Consider the following 20,150-nt stretch of genomic DNA (forward strand, 5'->3'; position numbering starts at 1 on the left):
CACCTGTCTCTGCACTGCAGAGATTGCGGGTGCAATCTGCAGTTTACGAGCACTAATGTTCTAAGCAAATCAAAACACAGACTGACCGAGGAGATCACGGAAGCTGTACAGATTAAAGCAAACTCAACCACGTGCATCAGTGTTCCCTCGGTAGCACTGAATGATAAAGAAATAGGCTTTCTAAATAGTTAAAGGGCGGCAGTTCGGATAAGCAACTTTCCTGTTGGCCTTGTCTTTCTTGTGGTAAGGTGGCTGCACTTGTGAGAAAAATTTCCAATAAACTGTAGTTAGAAGTTGAGTGTCTGTCCTGTCAAGTTCTTTCCTTCTATTCCTGTTGCACCAACTGGCCCAGCCTACATCGTGCAGAGGTGAACACACTTGTCTAGAACACTCGAACGGTGCGCTTTGGACTGCACTGACGACATTTGCATGCATGACTGCTTAGGGTGAATGCTCGAGCGTGGGCTATCTCAAACTGAGCGTGCTGGAGTGTGCTGTTACAGCATTTTAGACAAGTGTGTTAACCTCTGTACTACAGACATGTAGCTCATTTTCCTCCCAGCCTTGTCATATTTTTCTTTCACACAGCATGTCTGATTGCTGACACAACGCGGAACAAAGGAAGAACCCTAAGCAACGAGAATATATCCCCGACCTCGTTTCTTGAAGCTGAAGCAGAACGGGCAACAGTTTGACAATGAATACCCTTGGTAGCAGGAATTGTAGAGCTGCACTATGAAGCCACCTCTGTATGAGATGTTTTCCCCGAACAACTGTTGTGTAATAAAGGCTCTTCATGTTGAACACCACCTAGTTTCATTTGGACGACCATTTACGATTAACTGGATTGCCAGTTGAACACCAGTTCACTTTAACTGGTTACCCATTTGGACACCAGTTAGCTTCAATTGGATTACCACATCTATTCAATTGGTTAACCAATTGAACACCACCTACCTTCAACTGGCTGACCAGTTGGACACCAGTTCTCTTCAACTGCTTACCCATTTGTGCACCAGCTAGCTTCAATTGGATGACCACATCTATTCAATTGGTTAACCAATTAAACACCACCTAGTTTCAATTGGGTGACCATTTACGATTAACTGGATTACCAGTTGAACACCAGTTCACTTTAACTGGTTACCCATTTGGGCACCAGTTAGCTTCAATTGGATGACCATGCGTGTTCAAGTGGTTGACCAATTGGACCCCAGTCTATATCAACTGGTCAACCAATTACCACTAGCTCTACCCAAATGGTTTACCCATTGGATATGAACTGGTTTACCAATTGGATGTAATTGGTATGTTCCAATGGGTGGTGAAATTCCAATTGGTCGAAAGCCAGCTGGTGCCAATTGGTATTTTTCCAATTGGACCACATGAATTTTTTTTACTGGGGTACGAGTTGTCCGCTCTCCCACCACAGTCTTTGTGTTCCGCGTCATCGTTTCCAAACACTCCATGTGAGAGAGCCGTAATCTATCCCGCGCTTTGCTGGTATCAGCGGCGCTCATCGCGAGATGCAAACTTGCAGGTGGCGGTTGGCACGCTGTTAAGCGCGGTTCGCGGCAGGTGGCGAATGTATTTGCGAGAGCCTGGGCGCGCACCAAAATGCCTAATTGTAGTGGGAGGCATTCAAGCTACTTGACGTGGCTGTGGCGATTTGACCGCTTGAGCGGAATAAAAGCGCATGAATTCGTTTTTTCAAACTGCTCGATTTTTCGGACGATTTTGCGGTCCCTAGGGAGTCCGAAAAATCGGACGTTGACTGTACCACATTAAAGGGGCACTGACATCAAATTTACTAAGCATGTCAAGATTTTTGCATCCACGAGTAGTTATCGACCCCCTAGTAGCGATTCACGACCCAAAATGCCACTCAGGGACGAATAACTATCTGTTTAATTGATTTAGATCACCGGTATCTAGCACGATTCAAAACGGCCGGCAAGCTCGCCATTTTTTTAGCGCCGGCACCGCCACCTCCAGACCGCGCCCCAGCTGACCACTTCTCTACAGAAAGGAGTGACGTGCGACTCAGCCGTTCAGCTCACATTTTGTCTGCTAGGCGCAGACGATCAGTCATGCATGATTGAATATGCATGCATATTGTCACCAGCATCGCCGTCAAAAATGTCGACTAGTGTTGAAGATGACATTCTGGAACTTGGAATCGCCGCGACTCGCGACGTCGCGAATCATTTGCGCTTCAACCTTTAGCAAAACAGCGATTCAATGGACGTCATTCCAAATAGCAACAAGGAGGTGCTCAGGGACGCACGCTTGGGCCATACTCGCTGGTGTGTATCAATTAGCTATATTAGAGAATTTTAGCGTGCACGGCGTTCCGGTATACGCAAAGCGGTCTATGGAATATTGGTATAGTGAATGCACACCAGCGGAGAAATAGAATACGTTAGGTTTCTAAAATAGCAATTCTGAGCTTGCAAAGTTCTTCTTTGCGCCGCCAGATGGCCCTACCTATCCGGCCTCTCACGGTTACGGCTGCAGTAACCCGGTATTACGTTAGCGCAACGAAGTCTAGACGAACTAAAATTCACTATACACGCTACGTGCGTGTTATTTGTTAGTGATGATATTTATCTATACGCTACTCCACTTTGATGGCATGTTGTCGTGTACCTCACGTGTAATGAAACGACACAGTCATTCCGCTTTTTCTGTGCTTCCAACAACACAATTCCCCGACATGCTGACTGACGAACACATGTTGAATCATGCTCTTTCCTTTTGCCTGTCTTTTCTTGGTGGTCTGCGTCTTGTAATTTCATGAAATCACTCATAGCGGCGTGACGAAGATCAGGCATGAAGAGTGAGAACGTTTCCAGGCGTCGGTGCCACTATAAAAACACTCGAATCATCGACGTCATCACTACTAGTGCATCGTCACTCGGGATGGTATGCGCCACACCGAACACGTCACAGTAGTGTCGATGTCGCAGGATGATGAAATCTCCTTTGAGCTTCCGTACGCTCTTTGCCCTCTAAATAGAATAACTTCCAGGTGACGGACGCCATTCAAACTTGGCCAAAAATACCGATGCATACCGAACAATCGAACGAAGGACACATCTCGAGCTTGAAATTTTATGTCAGTGCCCCTTTAAGGAGGTCACAATGTCGATATGAGAGTGCACTGCTCAGGAAGTTCAAGGATTTTCAAGGACGGGAAAAAATTCCAGGACCTTCAAGGGCCTTGAAAATGCACTTTTGAAGTTCAAGGGTTTTCAAGGATTTGAAGGACCTGTACGCACCCTGGCCATGAGGCTCAATCACTGGGAACTGCTGTTTAATGGCAACATGGTGGCAACGGCACCAGCACTTGCGTCTCGCGCAAGCCATGCTCTTTCCTCCCGGTGTCAAGATGTCGCGGCATGGCACACCATGCTAACATACGTCACTGTGTCGCACCCTACCTCAGTGGCCTATAGTGACCCCCAGGTCCCCCCTCCACCTGAGCTCTCCTGTCTAGCAATAGTTCATCGCCTACAGTGATGTTCAGTGACCTGTAACGAGAGGGTCACGCAATGCCTTAGCAGGTGACTTCTCATTCATGGTGGCCGATAGTGCTGTAGGCATTAGAGCACTGCACGGGCCCGGGTCGGCCCGAAAGCCCGGGCCCGGCCCGGCCCGCGGGCCGGGCCGTCCGAAGCGTTTTTCCGGCGGGCCTGGCTGGGCTCGGGCTTGAAAACGCGGGCCGGGGCCGGGCCCGGGCTTGAGGCTGCGGGCCGGACTCGGACCCGCTCATTAAAAGGCGTAAGTCGGGCCCTCGAGCACACGCGAACGTTATGCATTGTATGCACTTGATGTCATCCGCCAGGAGCGCTAGCGGCGGGGTCGCCATTTGGACGGTCCGCGCACTCGCCGCACGCGAAAAAAACTCGCTGCACGTGCTGTGTCCGAGATCCGCACTGCACAAGTGACTAGAGACATCCGGAACACCTTCTGCACGCCGACGCGTGGACGGCACGAACGGCGTATACGAACGGACCTCTAAGATGGCGCAGCGATGGTGTTGCCGCCTATCGGATCAAGGCTCAGTGCATACACCCTATATGACACGTGCAAAGAGCTGGCTCTTAGTAAAACTTAGCAATAAAAATAGAAAAACAGTTGAAGTGCTATCTGTTTTCACTAGTATAGATATAGATTGGCACTGTATATTTTCACTAACGTTTCGTCTGCTGGATCAGACTTTGTCAATGTAACAAGTACATCGCGGTGGGCTTCCTTATAAACACGCCAGATCACACACATATATATATATATATATATATATATATATATATATATATATATATATATATATATATATATATATATTAACAGCACTAACAATGGGCCAGATCACAGTTGTTCCCATGGGAGGAATAGAGATTTCGGTCTTCTATTCGAGGTTGACACATACGGTACTGTCGATTGCAAAAGTTTGCGGGATATGCAGCGCGTGGCGGAGCGACGGAAAACTACATTACTGCGTCACCTACCGTGATGCGGCGGGTGTTGAGGCTATTGGCCTTGGCGATTAGCGACGGCGCGTTCAGACAACGTGCCGTTGCCAGATCTAATCGCGGAGGCTGCGGCCGATAGCCTCAACACCCGCCGCATCACGGTAGGTGACGCAGCAATGAAGTTTTTCGTCGCTCCGCCACGCGCTGCACATCCCGCAAACTTTTGCGGTCGACAGTACATTTAATTTATATTCCTTGGTATTACGTGCCAAAACCACGATATGATTACGAGACACGCCGTAGTGGCACCGGATCAATTTCGACCACCTCGATTTCTCTAACGTTCACCTAAAGATAAGTATATACACGGGTGTTCTTGCATTTCGCCCCCATCAAATTTCGGCCACCGTGGCCGCGGGAATCGCACCCGCGTCCTAGAACTTAACTGCGAAACAGCTTAACCGCTGAGCTACCACCGCGGGCAAAGCAACATTTCGATGCATGTACACAACGAATTTTCCGTCCGATCGCCCGCTACAAAGCGCACGGCATCATTAATCACCACCATCAACAACTAGTATCCTCTAGCGGGCCCGGGTCGGGCGTGGTCATGAACAAGCGTGCCCTGGGTTAGTTTAGTAATGAGCGCCCGGGCCCGGGCTCGGGCTGGGTACGGTCAAGTACGACCGGGCCCGGGCCGGGCTGGGTTCGGTCATGTACACCCAGGCCCGGGCCGGGCCCGCGCTTGAAACCACGGGCCCGGGCTTGGCTCGGCTTCATAAAGCGGGCCCGGGCCGTAAAATCCGGCCCGTGCAGTGCTCTAGTAGGCATGCCAGTGGCGTAGGCAGAATTTTTTTCCGGGGGGGGGGGGGGGCACCTTCTTTATTCGACATTGGGTCTGGGCAAATAAGTGGGGTCGAGTGTCATTTTCTGCTCTATATCCAATGGGAAAAATTTTTTTGGGGGGGGGGGGGGGGCACACCGGGGTGGCCCTCCCCCACTGGCTACGCCACTGAGGCACGCATACTTGATCGGTCTTGCAGGGTTACCGTGCTTGACCCGCAATACACGATTGTTGCACTGTGGCGCGTCTAGGGTTAATAAACCCACATTTGTTGAATTTCTCCATCGAATGCCTTTTCTGTGCCGCGCTGGAGAGTCAATCAGTGACGCCACCGAGGATTTCTGATTTGGAGCAATTTTTGGAGCAACAAAATTTTCATTTTTGGAGCACTTTGGAGCAGCAAAATTGAATATAAGAACATAGAATCAAAGTTTGGCAGCTTGTACCTAAATGACATACAAATAACAAATATAGCCGCAAGAGTCGAGGAAAAAGTAGACGAACTACCAGGCAAAGACTGGAAGTATAGTGAGCTGATACATGTATTCACGAAAGAAATGGAAAAAGAAAAGAAAACTATTTGCTGGAAAGGAAAGAGAAAGCCAAGAAGTTGGTGGAACAAAGAAATCCGGGAGGTGTTCGAGAAGCGACGTGAGGCATCACGGGAGCACAGACAGGCAAAAAAGGAGAAGCGGCCACAGGACGAAGTCAACCAAATATGGGAAATATATTTAGAGCAAAAATCCATTGTGCAGAAATTAGTCGAGGCAAAAATTAAAGGTGAAAGTGAACGCTGGATGACAGAGATTCGCGAAAAGAAGGCCGCGCCTAGGATATTTTGAAGCCACTTAAAAGCGCTGGGTAGGAAGTCTGTCACAATGCAACAAGATATGGTAGATGAAGGAGGAAATCAATGGGAAGGGTATGAAGCACTATGTTACATCCGAAAGATAACAGCCGATTCGTTTAAAAAGGTTGCCCAGGGGATTCCTCCGGTGAGTAAAAGTACGCAAAGGAGTGCAACCGACGAAGATGTAGTACTAGAGAATTTCAATTGGAAGAAGGCCGAAGGAAAAATTCCTAAGCGCACTACTCCGGGCTTAGATGTGGTTCCCGTCAGCCTCATTAACGAACTCGGACATAACACTAAAGAAGCACTGCTGAAAGCCGTAGAAAAGTGCTTACAGGAGAGGGAAATACCAGACAGTTGGCGAAAAAGTAGAATGAACTTAATCTATAAAGGGCAGGGGAGAAAAGGATAACATTCGCTCGTATAGACTGCTAACCATTACATCGGTGCTATACAGGTTGGCGATGCAGGCAGTAAAATTAAAAATAGAAGCGTGGGTAGAACAAAATGATATTTTGGGAGAACTTCAGAATGGATTTCGAATCGACAGGCGGTTAGACGATAATCTGTTTGTTCTTACCCAGTGTATAGAAATATCGAAAATAGAAAACAGGCCCTTATACGTAGCTTATCTAGATATCACCGGGGCGTATGACAACGTTAATCAGGAAATTTTGTGGGATATATTGAAAGAAGTGGGCATAGGTGACGACTGTATACAGCTTTTGAGGGAAATATACCGAGAAAATACAGTTTGTATAGAATGGGAAGGAATAAGTAGCAAGGACAGCGTTGCAATTAGCAAGGGGCTGAGACAGGGATGTCCTTTGTCCCCGCTGTTATTCATGCTGTACATGGTGAGGATGGAAAAAGCGCTAGAAGGTAGCAACATTGGATTTAATTTGTCACACAAACGGATCGGCACGATGGTTGAGCAGAAGCTTCCAGGTCTATATTATGCTGATGATATTGTCTTATTTGCGGACAGTCAAGATGATATACAGCGACTGGCAGATATATGCGGAAGGGAATGTGAGGCTCTAGGACTAGGATTTAGTGCAACAAAATGTGGATTGATGGTATTCAATGATCACGAAGACCATGCGGTCTTAATACAGGGCCAAAAAATACCGAGGGTAAGCGAGTACAAGTACCTCGGAGTATGGGTAAATGAGGGGGATAGATATATGGAGGTACAAAAGAAAGCATCGGTAGCAAAGGGAAAGAGGAATGCTGCAATTATGAAGCACAGAGCTTTATGGGGATACAATAGGTACGAGGTGCTTCGAGGGCTGTGGAAGGGTGTGATGGTCCCGGGGCTTACATTTGGGAACTCAGTGGTGTGCATGAAGTCAGAGGTACAATCAGGAATGGATGTAAATCAAAGGACGGTGGGCCGCCTCGCGTTGGGCGCTCACGGGAAGACGACAAATGAGGCTGTAAAGGGTGATATGGGATGGACAGGCTTTGAACTGAGGGAAGCTCAGAGCTAAATGAGATTCGAAGAGAGGCTGAGGAAAATGAAAGAGTAGATGGGCAGAGAAGGTTTGCAGGTATTTGTATAGAAAAAGCGTTGACACGCAGTGGAGAAAAAGAACTAGGAGGCTCACCAGTAAATATACGGCTAGCAGTGCGGGCGATATGGCAATAAGGAGCATTAAGCGGAAGGTCAGAGAGGCGGAGAGGACTTATTGGATGACAGCGATGGAAAAGAAGCCGGCTCTGAGTAACTACCGAAAGGGAAAAAACGAAATAAGGAGGGAAAGGTTTTATGATAATTCAAGGGGAAGCGCTTTACTGTTTGAAGCAAGGTCGGGCTGCCTGAGAACGCGTAGTTATAAAGCGAGATTCAGTAACGAAGAAGGAACTATGTACATGCTGCGGGGGAACTAAGGAAACGATGGAACATGTACTGATTGAATGTGGCGATATTCACCCAGGTATACGTGTGGGCACGAGTCTACAGGAAGCCTTGGGTTTTAGGGACAACAATGGAAAGCTGAACACGTCCGCGATAGAAATAAGTAAGAGACGGTTAGAGTATTGGTGGCAGAAAGGTAGAGATAAAGTACAAAAATAAATAATGGGGAAAAATAAGGTCATTCTGCCTTAAGAGGCAAAGAGATGGACCGTGAATTTATATTTTTTTGGTATAATAACATAGATTTAATCAATGTAGATAAGGTATTAGGCCAACATGAAACAAGGAAGTTTTTTTTTCTTTTTTTTTCCTTCGAGCCTGGTGGCAGACATGTCACCGCCCCGTTATAAAGGGGACGCTCATAGCATCCATCCATCCATTTATAGCTTTCGTTCTAAAGTTTCGCTTCTGAAGGGACTAGACGACGGGTTGGCCGCGTATTCCGACCATTTGTTTTGCCAAAGCTCCAACTGTTCTGAATAGTTTGGCGACTTCTTCACTGTTGCAGTGCACCCAATTCAGCTTGTAAAGACTGTTTTGGAATAGCGAAGAGAGGCGTATGCGCGGCTATTTGTGCAATAAAAATATTTATTGAGGCATTTTGTTCTCGGTGAGCGTGTGCAATGAAAACAATTGTTTACATTGCCTATCTGTTCAATAATAATGCATCGCCTTGACACGTGTAGATATAAGTGACTATAAGAAAGGGTCGGTGGCGTCCGGTATCGTATTAGTTCACACTGAAAAGGTGTAAGACTCACTAATGACCGGTTCCTGTAACAATTCTGTCGTGTTACCTTCGATAAACCTTTTAATCCTTTTAATTCATATGAGGGTACGTAAAGCTGTCTACAAACAATGCTTTCACTGTTTTCGCCCAAGGTTTGCCACACTTTTACCTTTGAAACGAGTGGACAGGGATGGAAGGATATCATGAGCGTTTCATTCATTCACCCTTGCGCCACCACACACATCTTGCGGCTAGTCGGAGAAGCAGCACCATGCACTCCCATGGTGAAGCGGGCGATACGACTGGCATTGAGAAACGTCAATATAATTTAAGGATCTTTGATGGTACTGCATTCTACGGGGCTATACGTGAGTGGAAATTTTTATTACTAGGTATGCCGCACATATCTAGAATGGCGACTTTTTTGGCGAAATTTGTAAATAAATGGCGACTTTTGGCGACATTTTGCTCGTCGTTTGGCAATATGTACTCGAAAGTCAGTGGCAACCTTGCACCGACAACACTGCCTGTCGCCACGGCTCAGAAGCGCAGGCGGGCTTGGGCGATCAGTGTTCAGTGAAAGTCAAAGCGAGTGCTGTGGTTGCTGTGATAGTTGCGTCTTCCATCGCAATTTAAAGCTTTTGTCAGCTTTCAGCGATGCCCAGAAACAACTGCTGTGTAGTTGGCTGCTCGAACACATACAAAAACTCACCAGGAACACACTTCTACAAGTTTCCGGTGCTTCTTCACAAGCAAAAGCGGCGGCGGCGGCGGTGGATTGCCGTTGTTCAACACAGAAGGTAAGCAATCGCGCTTTGATTAGGGCAGTGTTAGAACGATTACCGTGTTTGTATTTCTCCATTTATGTTGCTACGCGTTTAGTGAATGCTACCATGTTTACAGTCGGTCGCCTCGTCTAAATTCGTGAAGCTACTACTATGCACATGAGGTTGTTGTTACTCATGAGACGTGATGCCTCTCGTTGAAAAAAATGATTGATGCGAAGCGCAAAGCCAGACCATGTGGAGTAAAGCTATGAAGATGTAATTGCGCTTAGACGTTTTAAAGGAAGGACTCCGTATTAAAAAGCAGGTAACGGCGCCATCAGAAAAGCGCCGACTGAATCACACGTACTGCGCGGAATTGGCTGCATGCTCAACCTATCGATCGCACTGGCATGCGATCTTCAGTGCAGAATGTTCGCTGTGCGCTCGCCTCAGCTATCCGCATATTGGCTGTACACCTTGGCACCTGTGAGAATTAGAGGCTTTGGACAGGACATGAAAACTCATTTTGAATGCCTCTTAACATGACTTCATGGTATCAGGAAACGCCCGAACTTTAAGCCCTGATGTATGTTAAGGCAGGTAGCGCAAAGAGACACGGACACAAGCGAAGAATAAGTGCACAGGACAAGCGCCACCTGTGCACTTATTCTTCGCTTGTGTCCGTGTCTCTTTGCGCTACCTGCCTTAACATGAGTTCCCACAAACTAGCCCAGTTATCCGTTCCTGATGTATGCCACTAATGCATATCCACTTTACAAAAGTTGAGTAATGAATGCGTGGGGTCGATTCTGAAGCCTTCAAGTTTTCTTTCCTTTATTCTTGCTAGTGGTGCTGGCTACTGCTGTTTTTTTCTTCTTTTGCATGTTACTGGTGAATATATGTTCATGTTGCTTCATTTTAGTGTTGTATATCTCCTTTGAAAATCATTGCAATGAAGCACATGGTTTACAAGCAATATTTATGACCACTCTTTGCATTTGCTTTCAAACTGTGAATATTGCAAATGTGTTCTTTTAACTAATTATTTGCTTCCTTCCACTTCTTTACAACCTTATGGACCTTTTAGAGAGGACGGGAGCCCCTAGGAGCCTACGAAGAACACCAGGATCTGCCGCCAGCATTTTCTGGTCCTATACGTGCTATTTTTGTCAAGCTTATAGTGCTGGTTTGGAAGGTTTACCAACGCTGACATTTCCCGTGGCCGCACCTGTATGAACCATTCGCCGGTGCGACAGCGCTCCCTCAAAATCTACTATAAAACACACGGCATGTAAGCGAAGCTAGTGTGTCCACAGAAAAAAATGGTTCATGCATCAAGAAATGAAGCCATTAGCAATCTGCGTGTTATAAAGAAAGCGGTATATTTACGGTGAGCGCCGCTTCATGGGGGAGCTTGTTGATGCTCGCCTGAGCATGGCCTCTGAGACTGCACACCAGATCTCAGAAGCCATGGTCTGTGGCAAACACTTGGCGTGTATGGTGACGATGTTGTGCCATAAAGCTGTGAAATCGGACGCATGTCCACTATTATAAGGTGCGGTTCCTTTGCGCACACTGTGACCGCAGAAGTAATTATTTGGGACGCACACAAGCGGAAAATCGCGCGCATGCACATCACCCATGCTTGCAGTGAAAGCAGGCACCTCCGGCACGAAGCCCGGCTGCGGTTCCAACGGCCACCGCTACGCGGCTTTCAGTGGCGCCCCTATAGGCGCTGCGCACCGCCTATAACATACATAAATGAACGCATTATGACATTATTTTTCTTGCAATAAAATATTGAGTGCCTTGAAATAACGTTGTATCGATTTGACGCGTTTACAAACACAGTGATGCTACCGAGGGCTTCTGATTTGGAGCAATTTTTTGGAGCAGCAAAATTTTCATTTTGGAGCACTTTGGAGCAGCAAGAATTTCCATCTAGGAGCACTTTGGAGCAGATAATTTTGCATCTCTGAGCACTCTGGAGCTGCTAATTTCACATTATGGAGTACACTGGAGCAGCAAGTTGCATTTACATTCAAGCACCACCTGAATAATTATTATGGGGCTCGTATGAAGAGCAAAGCTGATTCTTCCATGCAAACTGAATAAAAGTCAAAGTCCAAAGCCAACAACTACACAACAAACTCGAGAAATGCTGAGCGACCCGATGCGATGCATATGTGATTTGACTGCTTGTTTAGGATTCCAGTTTTTCAACATTAAAGTTGAGTGAAGACACATTTGATTAAGTTGCATGGCCTTTATTTTAGATCATGTAGCCATTGATTCACACACACACTCACTTTCATGGTGACTCTACCCTTGCACAGTATTGCCTTGTGTCAGAGGCTCTGCCATCATAACATGACACAGCCTGCTTGCAAACGAGAGACCAATGCAGGAATGGGGTTGCATTGTGGGTCTGTGCAGCGTCTTCACTTTCGACGAGTAGCAATCTAGCATGACCTAGCATGATCTAGCATGAGTAGTGATCTAGCATGATCTAGCTATGGGCACGATTGCGCTTGCGCTCAAGTTTGCATATGGCAGCTTCTTCTGCTTTGCGCTGCACCCGTGTCTGCACCCATGGTGACGGCCAGGAATGCATTGCGTGACACGTGTAATGCAATGCCGATATATACAGTTTGTCTGGGTAGCGTGGCATTTCAGTTCCTATTGTTCTTATCGGTACAACTGCGAATGTGAACTGTAGCGTTCTATGATATCTTTGTCGTGCACTATTGTTCGACTGTGTATGCAGATGTGCAGATAGTTTCATTGTGTAAGTTGGCTTTCCTGCAGTGCGTTTCAGCACTCACAGACGAATCAGCAAGACACTGAAAGCTTCGCTTTAACACAGTTTATAAACTGGCCCCCGTTATTCTGAGGTGAAATTACTGCCCCGTCACTTGAAAAATTGGCCTGCCATCATCTGTGCAATCAGAAATGTTTGTATACTGCACATGAGTCTATGTGAAAATCCTGAAATGCTATGAAAAATGATGTAGCATCCAGACAGCTAGCTTACCTTATACTCAGCATCAGGGCACAGCATATCATAGCAGAGTGGCAGTGATGTTCTCTCGGCTGCATTGAGGCTTCGCTGTTTTTTTGCGAGGTAGTAGTGAGTCACACTCCAGAAGTGGAATCCTTCTTCATCTCCAAACCAGCTACACGGTATGCATGAAAAACATTAGTGATGCCAAACTTCAGGTCAGCGATGAGCGTAGTGGCCAGAGACAATTGAACACAGTACTAGTTCTCGTCCAGTGCCTCTGGTCATATTGCTGACTTGCTCGAAATGTAAAACAAAAAATCAGAGCTTTTTTTAGCATAAAAACTGCAAGCATAGACCCTAGGAACTTCAACATGCTACACTTTTGTGAAAAGAGACACAACTTTGACTTCAGCTCCGTTTGTCATTCATTGCCGTACTATAATTCCAGTGCATGGGCTGTTTTGAATAACGCAATCCCTGTATGGTTCCTGCACACGTGCTTTCTTGAAGCTTGTCATTTACTTTTGCTACATACAACATTTTGACATGCAAGCATTTGTCTAGGCAGCACATATAAAGATCAATTGATACACCATCTGCTCAGCCCCCCTTAGATAGCAGAATGCAGTACCAAGAACCACTAAAGGTTCTGCTTAAAAAATGTTATACCTGACCATTGCAATAATCACAAGACATTCTGAGGGGGCAATCAGAGTGAATGACAGTGGTAAAAGATGCAGCAGGGCAGCAAACATAAGCTTTGCTCATAACAATATTGTGGCATGCTAGCTTGCAAAACATTGCAAGCAACTTTGTGATGATCACTACACATGCCGTGCTTTCTTGAACAGTCAATTTAAAGAGTAGGACAGTAACACATGTCAAAAACTACAGCTTCAAATCACAAAATGTGTAAAACTGAAATTGGTGTCAGTCAGGTGCCTGCTATTACTGTGGTCACAAGCAGACCTTTCAACTAGGGCTGTGCGAACAGCAAAATTTTGGGCGCAAAGCAAATTCAAATATTAAAGTTTGAATGCGAATTGAATCGAATATTTCTCGGATATTTTTCTAATACTTCGAAGCAAAACTACAGAAAAAAAAAGTTCCATAGAATCCCTAAGCATATTCTTATGAGATAGCAACATGTAAACTTAAACTGCGCTTGGGACGAGACCCCAGAACAGAAGCAGTTAAGACGTCCTCTCTGCTTCTACTCTGGTGTGTTGTTCCAAGTGCATTTTAAGTTTACATAATATATCTTACCAACACATGCTCCTCGAGCAACATGAAAGCTTTTTTTTTAGATGCGAAGTATCTTATGGCGGAGTTCAACCCGGTGGTGGTGGTGTGCGGCGTGACCACCCTTACTGCGCATTCGCATACCCTCTCCCCTCCCCCTCTCTCATCCCCTCTCCCCTCCCTCTTTACACTCTTCCTCTGAAACGCGGGCTAGACATGCCGAAATTCTCTCCTGGGCAACGCCGCGATGAGCACCAGCGCATGCGCGTCCCCTACCCCTCTCTCTCCTCTTCTACGCTGCCCCCCTCTCGCACGCCGGCCGACCGCGTTTCCCGCTCGCCCTGTGAGAATTAACGGCCAGGCTAGAGGGAAGACAAGACGCGCGTAGCGTTCCTCTTCGCGTTCCACGACGCGAGGTCGGTAGCATGCCCAAAGAACGCCAGTGGAACGCGATCGTGCAAGTGCTCCGGCTTCGCATCGCCTCATGGTCCCCTTTAGCGGGAAATGGTGTAATTTTTTGGCTAGGTTGGTGAAGTGCTGGAGGGATGGTGTTCCCTGGTTGTCTTATGAAGAATGCGGCAATGCAAAGGCCAAATTGTATTTATTTACACGATTTGGTGCCACCAATCTGGTGTCGACAACACTTTACACGTGAAAGGAAAAGACGCTATTTCCTCAACCTCTCCTCCTCTTTCAACTTCTGTGGAGGCCCAACTGTTGTGGTGGACAACAGCACACTCCCTTCTAGTCCGGAGTTCCTAATCTGCCCCATGTAGACGTCAATGTACAAGAACATGTGAAATTTCGCACGCTGAAATTCTTAGGCGTCTGATATTTCAGACTTTCTGCCTAAATTTTAGGTTCAAAACAGCATTAATTAAATCCCCCACAGCCCCCACCTCTGTCATGTCTATCATCTCGTAGGTTCGAACCAGCGTTTTCGCGAGTCGATCCGTTTGCGGCCATAGCAAAGTTCGAAAGGCAGCTTTGCCACAATGCCACAGTGTGATGGGGTGAAACATATCCAAAATCTGAAGGGGCCACTGTCACAGCGCAGTGCGGCGATGTGTTTACGGATGAGCACTGTAAATGCACGGAGGCATGATGGCGGCAGGCGGCAAATGCACCAGTACGGCTCAATCGCACACAGCCCTTATGATAATCATCTACAGCGAACTGCTCAGTGGTGCATGCGGCCTGGCGCACTGGTAAAACGCCGCGCCGCCCTTCATGCTGCCTCTTTGTGTGAGACCGCTAAGTGCGCCGCACATCCGCATTGCCTTCACGAACGTAAGCAGCTCGCTATCGCCGCGCCCATGTGTGGTCAGGAATGGAGTGTGCATCACAAACACTTTCATGACAAATACATGCGTAAGGTACAGCAAGCACCCCTTGGAGTCACTCGGAGGATTTCACGCTTGACGGTTGTCTCGTCCACAATGTCTACTCGCCGAAGACCGCTCACCGATCGGGGCCCCGTCTGCAATCTCCTCTAACCGCTCCCCATCGTTCCTATCTATTTCTTTTAATCCCTCCTTAACCCTTCCCTTGTGAATTGCAGGGTTCATTTCCTGGTTGTTTTATCATAAGAACCCCCCCCCCTTTCCCTGTCTTTCCTTATAGTGTCGGTGTCCTCAAGTGCATGCAAGGCAGCTTCGTTGTCTGGCAGACACTCGTGCACAAGAGCCTAAACAAGTGTAACATCCAAGTGAATAGTAGATTTGAGAGCAATAATTCCTGCCAGTCTCCCGATGCACCCAGCTTCGTAGTTGTGTATGGCTGATTTGGAATCGCTGATGACAGAGGTGAGTGAGGGGATAGCGAGAGCCAGCACTGTGGCTGTGCCTCCTCTGAGCATGGCAAGAGTACAGAGGCTCCAGCCATCAACTGTCCTTCTGGAGTGACTGTGGTGAGAACGAAATTATGTGCCTGTGAGGGGTATACTGCAGCACCTACGTATAGTGCGCTAGTTAGATTATCGTGGTGATGGTACAGTACTTGTACACGAGCCACTCTCCGCATGTGGTTACAGTGTGGGTGCATGTTCTGGGGAAGCGGTTGTATGCATAACGTGGTTTCCTTTGCAGAGTGAGCTCTGCAGAAAAAGCTTGCGTTTGGGATGGATGGAAGAGTCAATGTTCAGCCTGGTAAGTATGCATCATCCGGAAGAGGATTTCAAGAGTCTGTAATATACTGTGTGTTAGGGTGGGCTTTGACCAACTTTGATAATGTGTTATGCACCCAGGTGGCAAGCAAACATTCTGGAGATGTTCACATGATTAGGCCGAGAGCAGATCTGTGAACCTTGTGGATAAGTGTATTGAGCTCCTCTCCATCTGGTTGAGTGAGAGTGAAGTAGGGCAAAGTGTATGTAATGCTTGAAGAAGAAGTTCATTTTCTCACAGGCCCCCTCTCTTGTGTGATATTCTGCCAATTAGCCTGACTGTCTGATCAACGGATTTCCAAAGTGAAACCTGTTGTGAAGATTATCATCTGATAACATGAAAAAAAAAAAAATCATGTGAAGCAGCTCAACAAATGACAGGACGCCAAAAAAGACAAGGATGAATGCTTGTCCTTGTCTTCGCTTGTGTCCAGTCTTTTGTTGCACTGTTTCATGTAATGAATGAAGCAATACCAACAAGCTCAGGTTCAGACCGTGCTACAATCACATAACTATGTACTTACCTGCACTAGAAAGCAGTGCCCAATAAAAGGCTCACTGGGAAGTGCTCACTGGGATAACTGCTAGAAGCACTGCTAAAAAAAGAGTGCACGGGAGCTTTTTCAATGATGCATAAACTTCATCAACCATTGGTGCTTATCCAGTACTAACACAGTACTAACATAGCAAGGACATGCCGTCATGGGAGGGGCATGACAGATCAAATGATAGCCTGTTCCCTATTTTCGTTCAGTTTTTGTTTCTTTATGAACAGTCACCAGTGAGCCTGTATGAGGGTGCTGTTTTCTTGTGTGGGTGGATTCATGATAATGTGCAAAGACTTTGTCAAACTTAAATTTTATGCAACACAAAGCTACTTCTGGTAAATAAAGAATAATAATGCACAGTACTGAAAAATTCTTGCTGTGTTCTTTGGTGTATGATTTGTGAGAGAGCTTGCACAAGCTAGAGAGGTTATTCCTTCTCCACTTTGCACACTGTTGTCCCTTGCACAAGCTTTTCCATTATGAATTTAATGGAAGCATTGTAGTGAGTGAGTGAATAAACTTTATTACAAGATCCGGCATGCTTGTGGTCCGGGCTAGACCGTACAGGTAGACACCTGGAAACCTTGTCTCCCTATAGCCTCCCTGGCCTGCTGGATGGCCCATCTTTGGTCTTCGACCTCCGAGCTGAGCAGCACTAGCCGCCACCGCTCCCGGAGGGCCTCAGGAGAACTTGGTGATAGGTTGGGGCATTCCCACAGTATATGTTTATACAAAGCCCTTTCTGTTGTGCATAGTTTGCATTTGTTGTCCGGGTATAGGTGTGGGTAGCTCCTGTGGAGGTGCACAGGGTTTGGGTAGGAGTTTGTTTGGAGCTGTCGGTATTCAGATGCCTGTTTCCTGTTTAGACTCGGGTGAGGTGTGGGAAAGACGCGCCTCGTCTCTCTGTAGTGTTGTGTGTATTCTGTGTAGCATGTAAATTTGCCTTTGTGTGGTACGTCGGCGCCGCCAGGGATGTTAACCGAGAGGTCCGTTCGGGTTGCGCGGCGGGTTAATTCTCGCGACAACTCGTGGGCCATCTCGTTCGGATTGGAGCTATCAGTCTCTGTGTGCACCGGGAATCATATTAGGTATTTGGGTTCATCTACTTTCCTTGTAGGAGAATGAAAATATTTTAGAACATAAAATTTTTAATCGGTTACTTAAAATGAGGTTAATTTGCATAACATATGCACATCCTGCTTCTCACAGCTGTTTGTGAAGTTAGTGCAGTGGAACTATATTTGGAACTTATTAGAAGGAACATGGTCCCGTCATTTAGCGCTCCTCCCAATAAGTTGCAAAATTTACCAAACGCTTAATTTTCAACCATTCTGGCACACATATTCGGGACATGCCAGCACCTTTCCTCAACAATAACACAACCTAGCTAAGCAGTAAGGTTCATCAGGACCTGGCCACAGCTGCATTTCGCTCGATGACACCAGCCTTGCTAGAAATCTTGCACTGGAGGCTAGCTTGCTGGAGACGCTCATGAAGGCTAGCTTCAGACAGTGGTGAAGGAACCGTGGCAAGGCCCATATCAGGGTGTTGGAGCAAGGACTTGAGTTGCAGGGCAGCCTTGGGTGGTAGCAACTGGGGAACAAATGGCAAACCTGCAAACAGCCAATCACGCCAGCCGAGATCTCAAATCTAATGGGAGCCAGCAGCACTCATGTTAATCGGCTTAAACCTCGATATAACAAAGTTGGTAAAATCGGATAATTACTTTGTTAAAGTGAAACTTCGCAAAAATTAAATTTGGCCTCTTACACAAATTATGCTGACTGAAGGTTTTTTTACATGGAAAGTGCCACAAGAATGTTCCAATAACAGGGCAGCATGAAACAAACAAATTTCAATAATGTTAAAAAGTCAATCATGTTCAACTAAAAATATGGCGAGCACAACTTGCTGTCGCACTGACTCGTCACAGTGACCTTACATCACGTGTAAAGCTGAAAGAAAAAAAAAATGCAGGTCCAACACACTGTACCAATAAGTGGCAAAGCTATCGCATTTATTCTGCTACTATCATCAAGACTTTGGGTGTTGCCCAGAGTGGCGTAATGCGAGTATTATCATGTTCACTGAACTGAAGCACTTGCTCTCCGCTTAGTCCACATTGTTTAAAAAAGATAGCACACAAAGCAGGCATCAGAGTTGTCTTTTCAGCGAAAAATAAGTTCTCTAGTATGTGCAATAAGGTGAACAGAGAAGACAAAGGGCCTCGCATGTGTGATAAGAAACACGCGAAAAAGTCTGTTGAATGCTGTCATAACGTGATATACGAAATCCCCCTCTCATGCGGTCGCTGCTACTACATCGGCCAAACTGGCCAGTGCGTAAATGACTGCCTCAGAGAACGCTGCAATCTAATGCAGGGTTCTGTTGGCGGCCACCTAGCTGCGCACAGCTCCTCCGTATGCGGCTGTCATGCTATGTTTGATCAATGCAAAATACTTCGGCAATACAGTGATAAACGAGCACGTGAGATTTATGAGGTGTTTTGCATTGACAAAAAAGGTGATATGTGCGCGAGTGTGCCTTCACTAGCGCTCCTCACCAGGGAAATTGCGTATCTGTCAAGTGGATGATGGCTTTTTTACATTTTTTCAGATGCTTACATAGAATTCGTGAACAAATTCCACGTCACTGTTCTCCTCTCCTTCCTTTCATGTTGCGTGTGCTACATTTATTTATTTATTTATTTATTTATTTAACATACCTTACAGGCTCTTGTTGGAGCATAGGGTAAGGGGTGCATACAGAGAAAAGAACGAAAAATCAACCTTGGTTGTAAGTCAGCGCTTGGTCCATCTCTTTCACTGTCCTGTGTTTCGTGCTGTTTCTCGTTTCGTTGAACATGTACCAACCGGCCCAAATGAGCACTCTAGTTAGTCCGACATATGCGCAACATCAGAAACTGCTGCCTTTCACAAAAACAAAAGAGCTTTGGTCTAAAATAACGTGAAAGCGAGGTGAACAACTGAATTACGGCAGCTAAATTCATGGTAGCAGTGTTTTCTATTTTTTTGACACTGCACACGCAAATGTCCAAAGAATGTAGCAAGACCCGGTATGGCACTGTGAGTTTCGGATGCCGCTACACAATGGCTCAAACGAAGTCTTGTAGGTGTGCTTTATCACAGAAAACCCACACACTATTATAGAGCCGGCCGCAGTGCAAGGGGTAGCTGTAAGCAGCTCAAAACAGATCAATCCTCTGCCTAAAAGTTGTTGCAGCAATGCACTCAGTGAAAAAGCTTTCATTTGTAATAAAAATTAGTTCTGATAGCTTTCAGTGGGAAAGAATCCTATTTTTTAGGGAGTAAAGAATGCGCTGTACAGGTGGAACAATACCAATGCAAATGGAGAACACTTTCCATCAAGCCTTTGTTGAAGGATTTCGTGATAGTGGAACAAAAGCCCTCTTTAAACCCCAAGGCACTGGCTGCCATCCTCATCGCCAACCATAACAATGTAGCGATCCCTGAGCAAGAGCATGCAGACGCATTTAACTTTGCAGTTTCATGTATATTCCCCACTGAACCTGATGCTCCTCTACCAATACCACCAGAACCTTCGTTATGCCAGCGAGAGAA

The 20,150-nt window shown here is 46.4% G+C and overlaps 1 protein-coding gene across 3 annotated transcripts in view; it reads right to left on the minus strand.

Moving 5' to 3' along the window:
* Positions 1 to 20,150, minus strand: part of LOC119379425 (WD repeat-containing protein 11) — a 448,867-nt gene that overhangs the window by 145,852 nt on the left and 282,865 nt on the right. For all 3 annotated transcript variants that reach the window (XM_037648735.2, XM_037648734.2, XM_037648736.2), the window contains 2 exons: positions 17,960 to 18,161; positions 12,625 to 12,766 (listed from right to left, as the gene is read on the minus strand). In XM_037648735.2, the coding sequence (XP_037504663.1) occupies positions 12,625 to 12,766; positions 17,960 to 18,161 (344 nt within the window). The remainder of the gene's footprint in view (positions 1 to 12,624; positions 12,767 to 17,959; positions 18,162 to 20,150) is intronic.

This window comes from Rhipicephalus sanguineus, chromosome 1 (assembly GCF_013339695.2).
Source record: "Rhipicephalus sanguineus isolate Rsan-2018 chromosome 1, BIME_Rsan_1.4, whole genome shotgun sequence".
Lineage (NCBI taxonomy): Eukaryota > Metazoa > Arthropoda > Arachnida > Ixodida > Ixodidae > Rhipicephalus > Rhipicephalus sanguineus.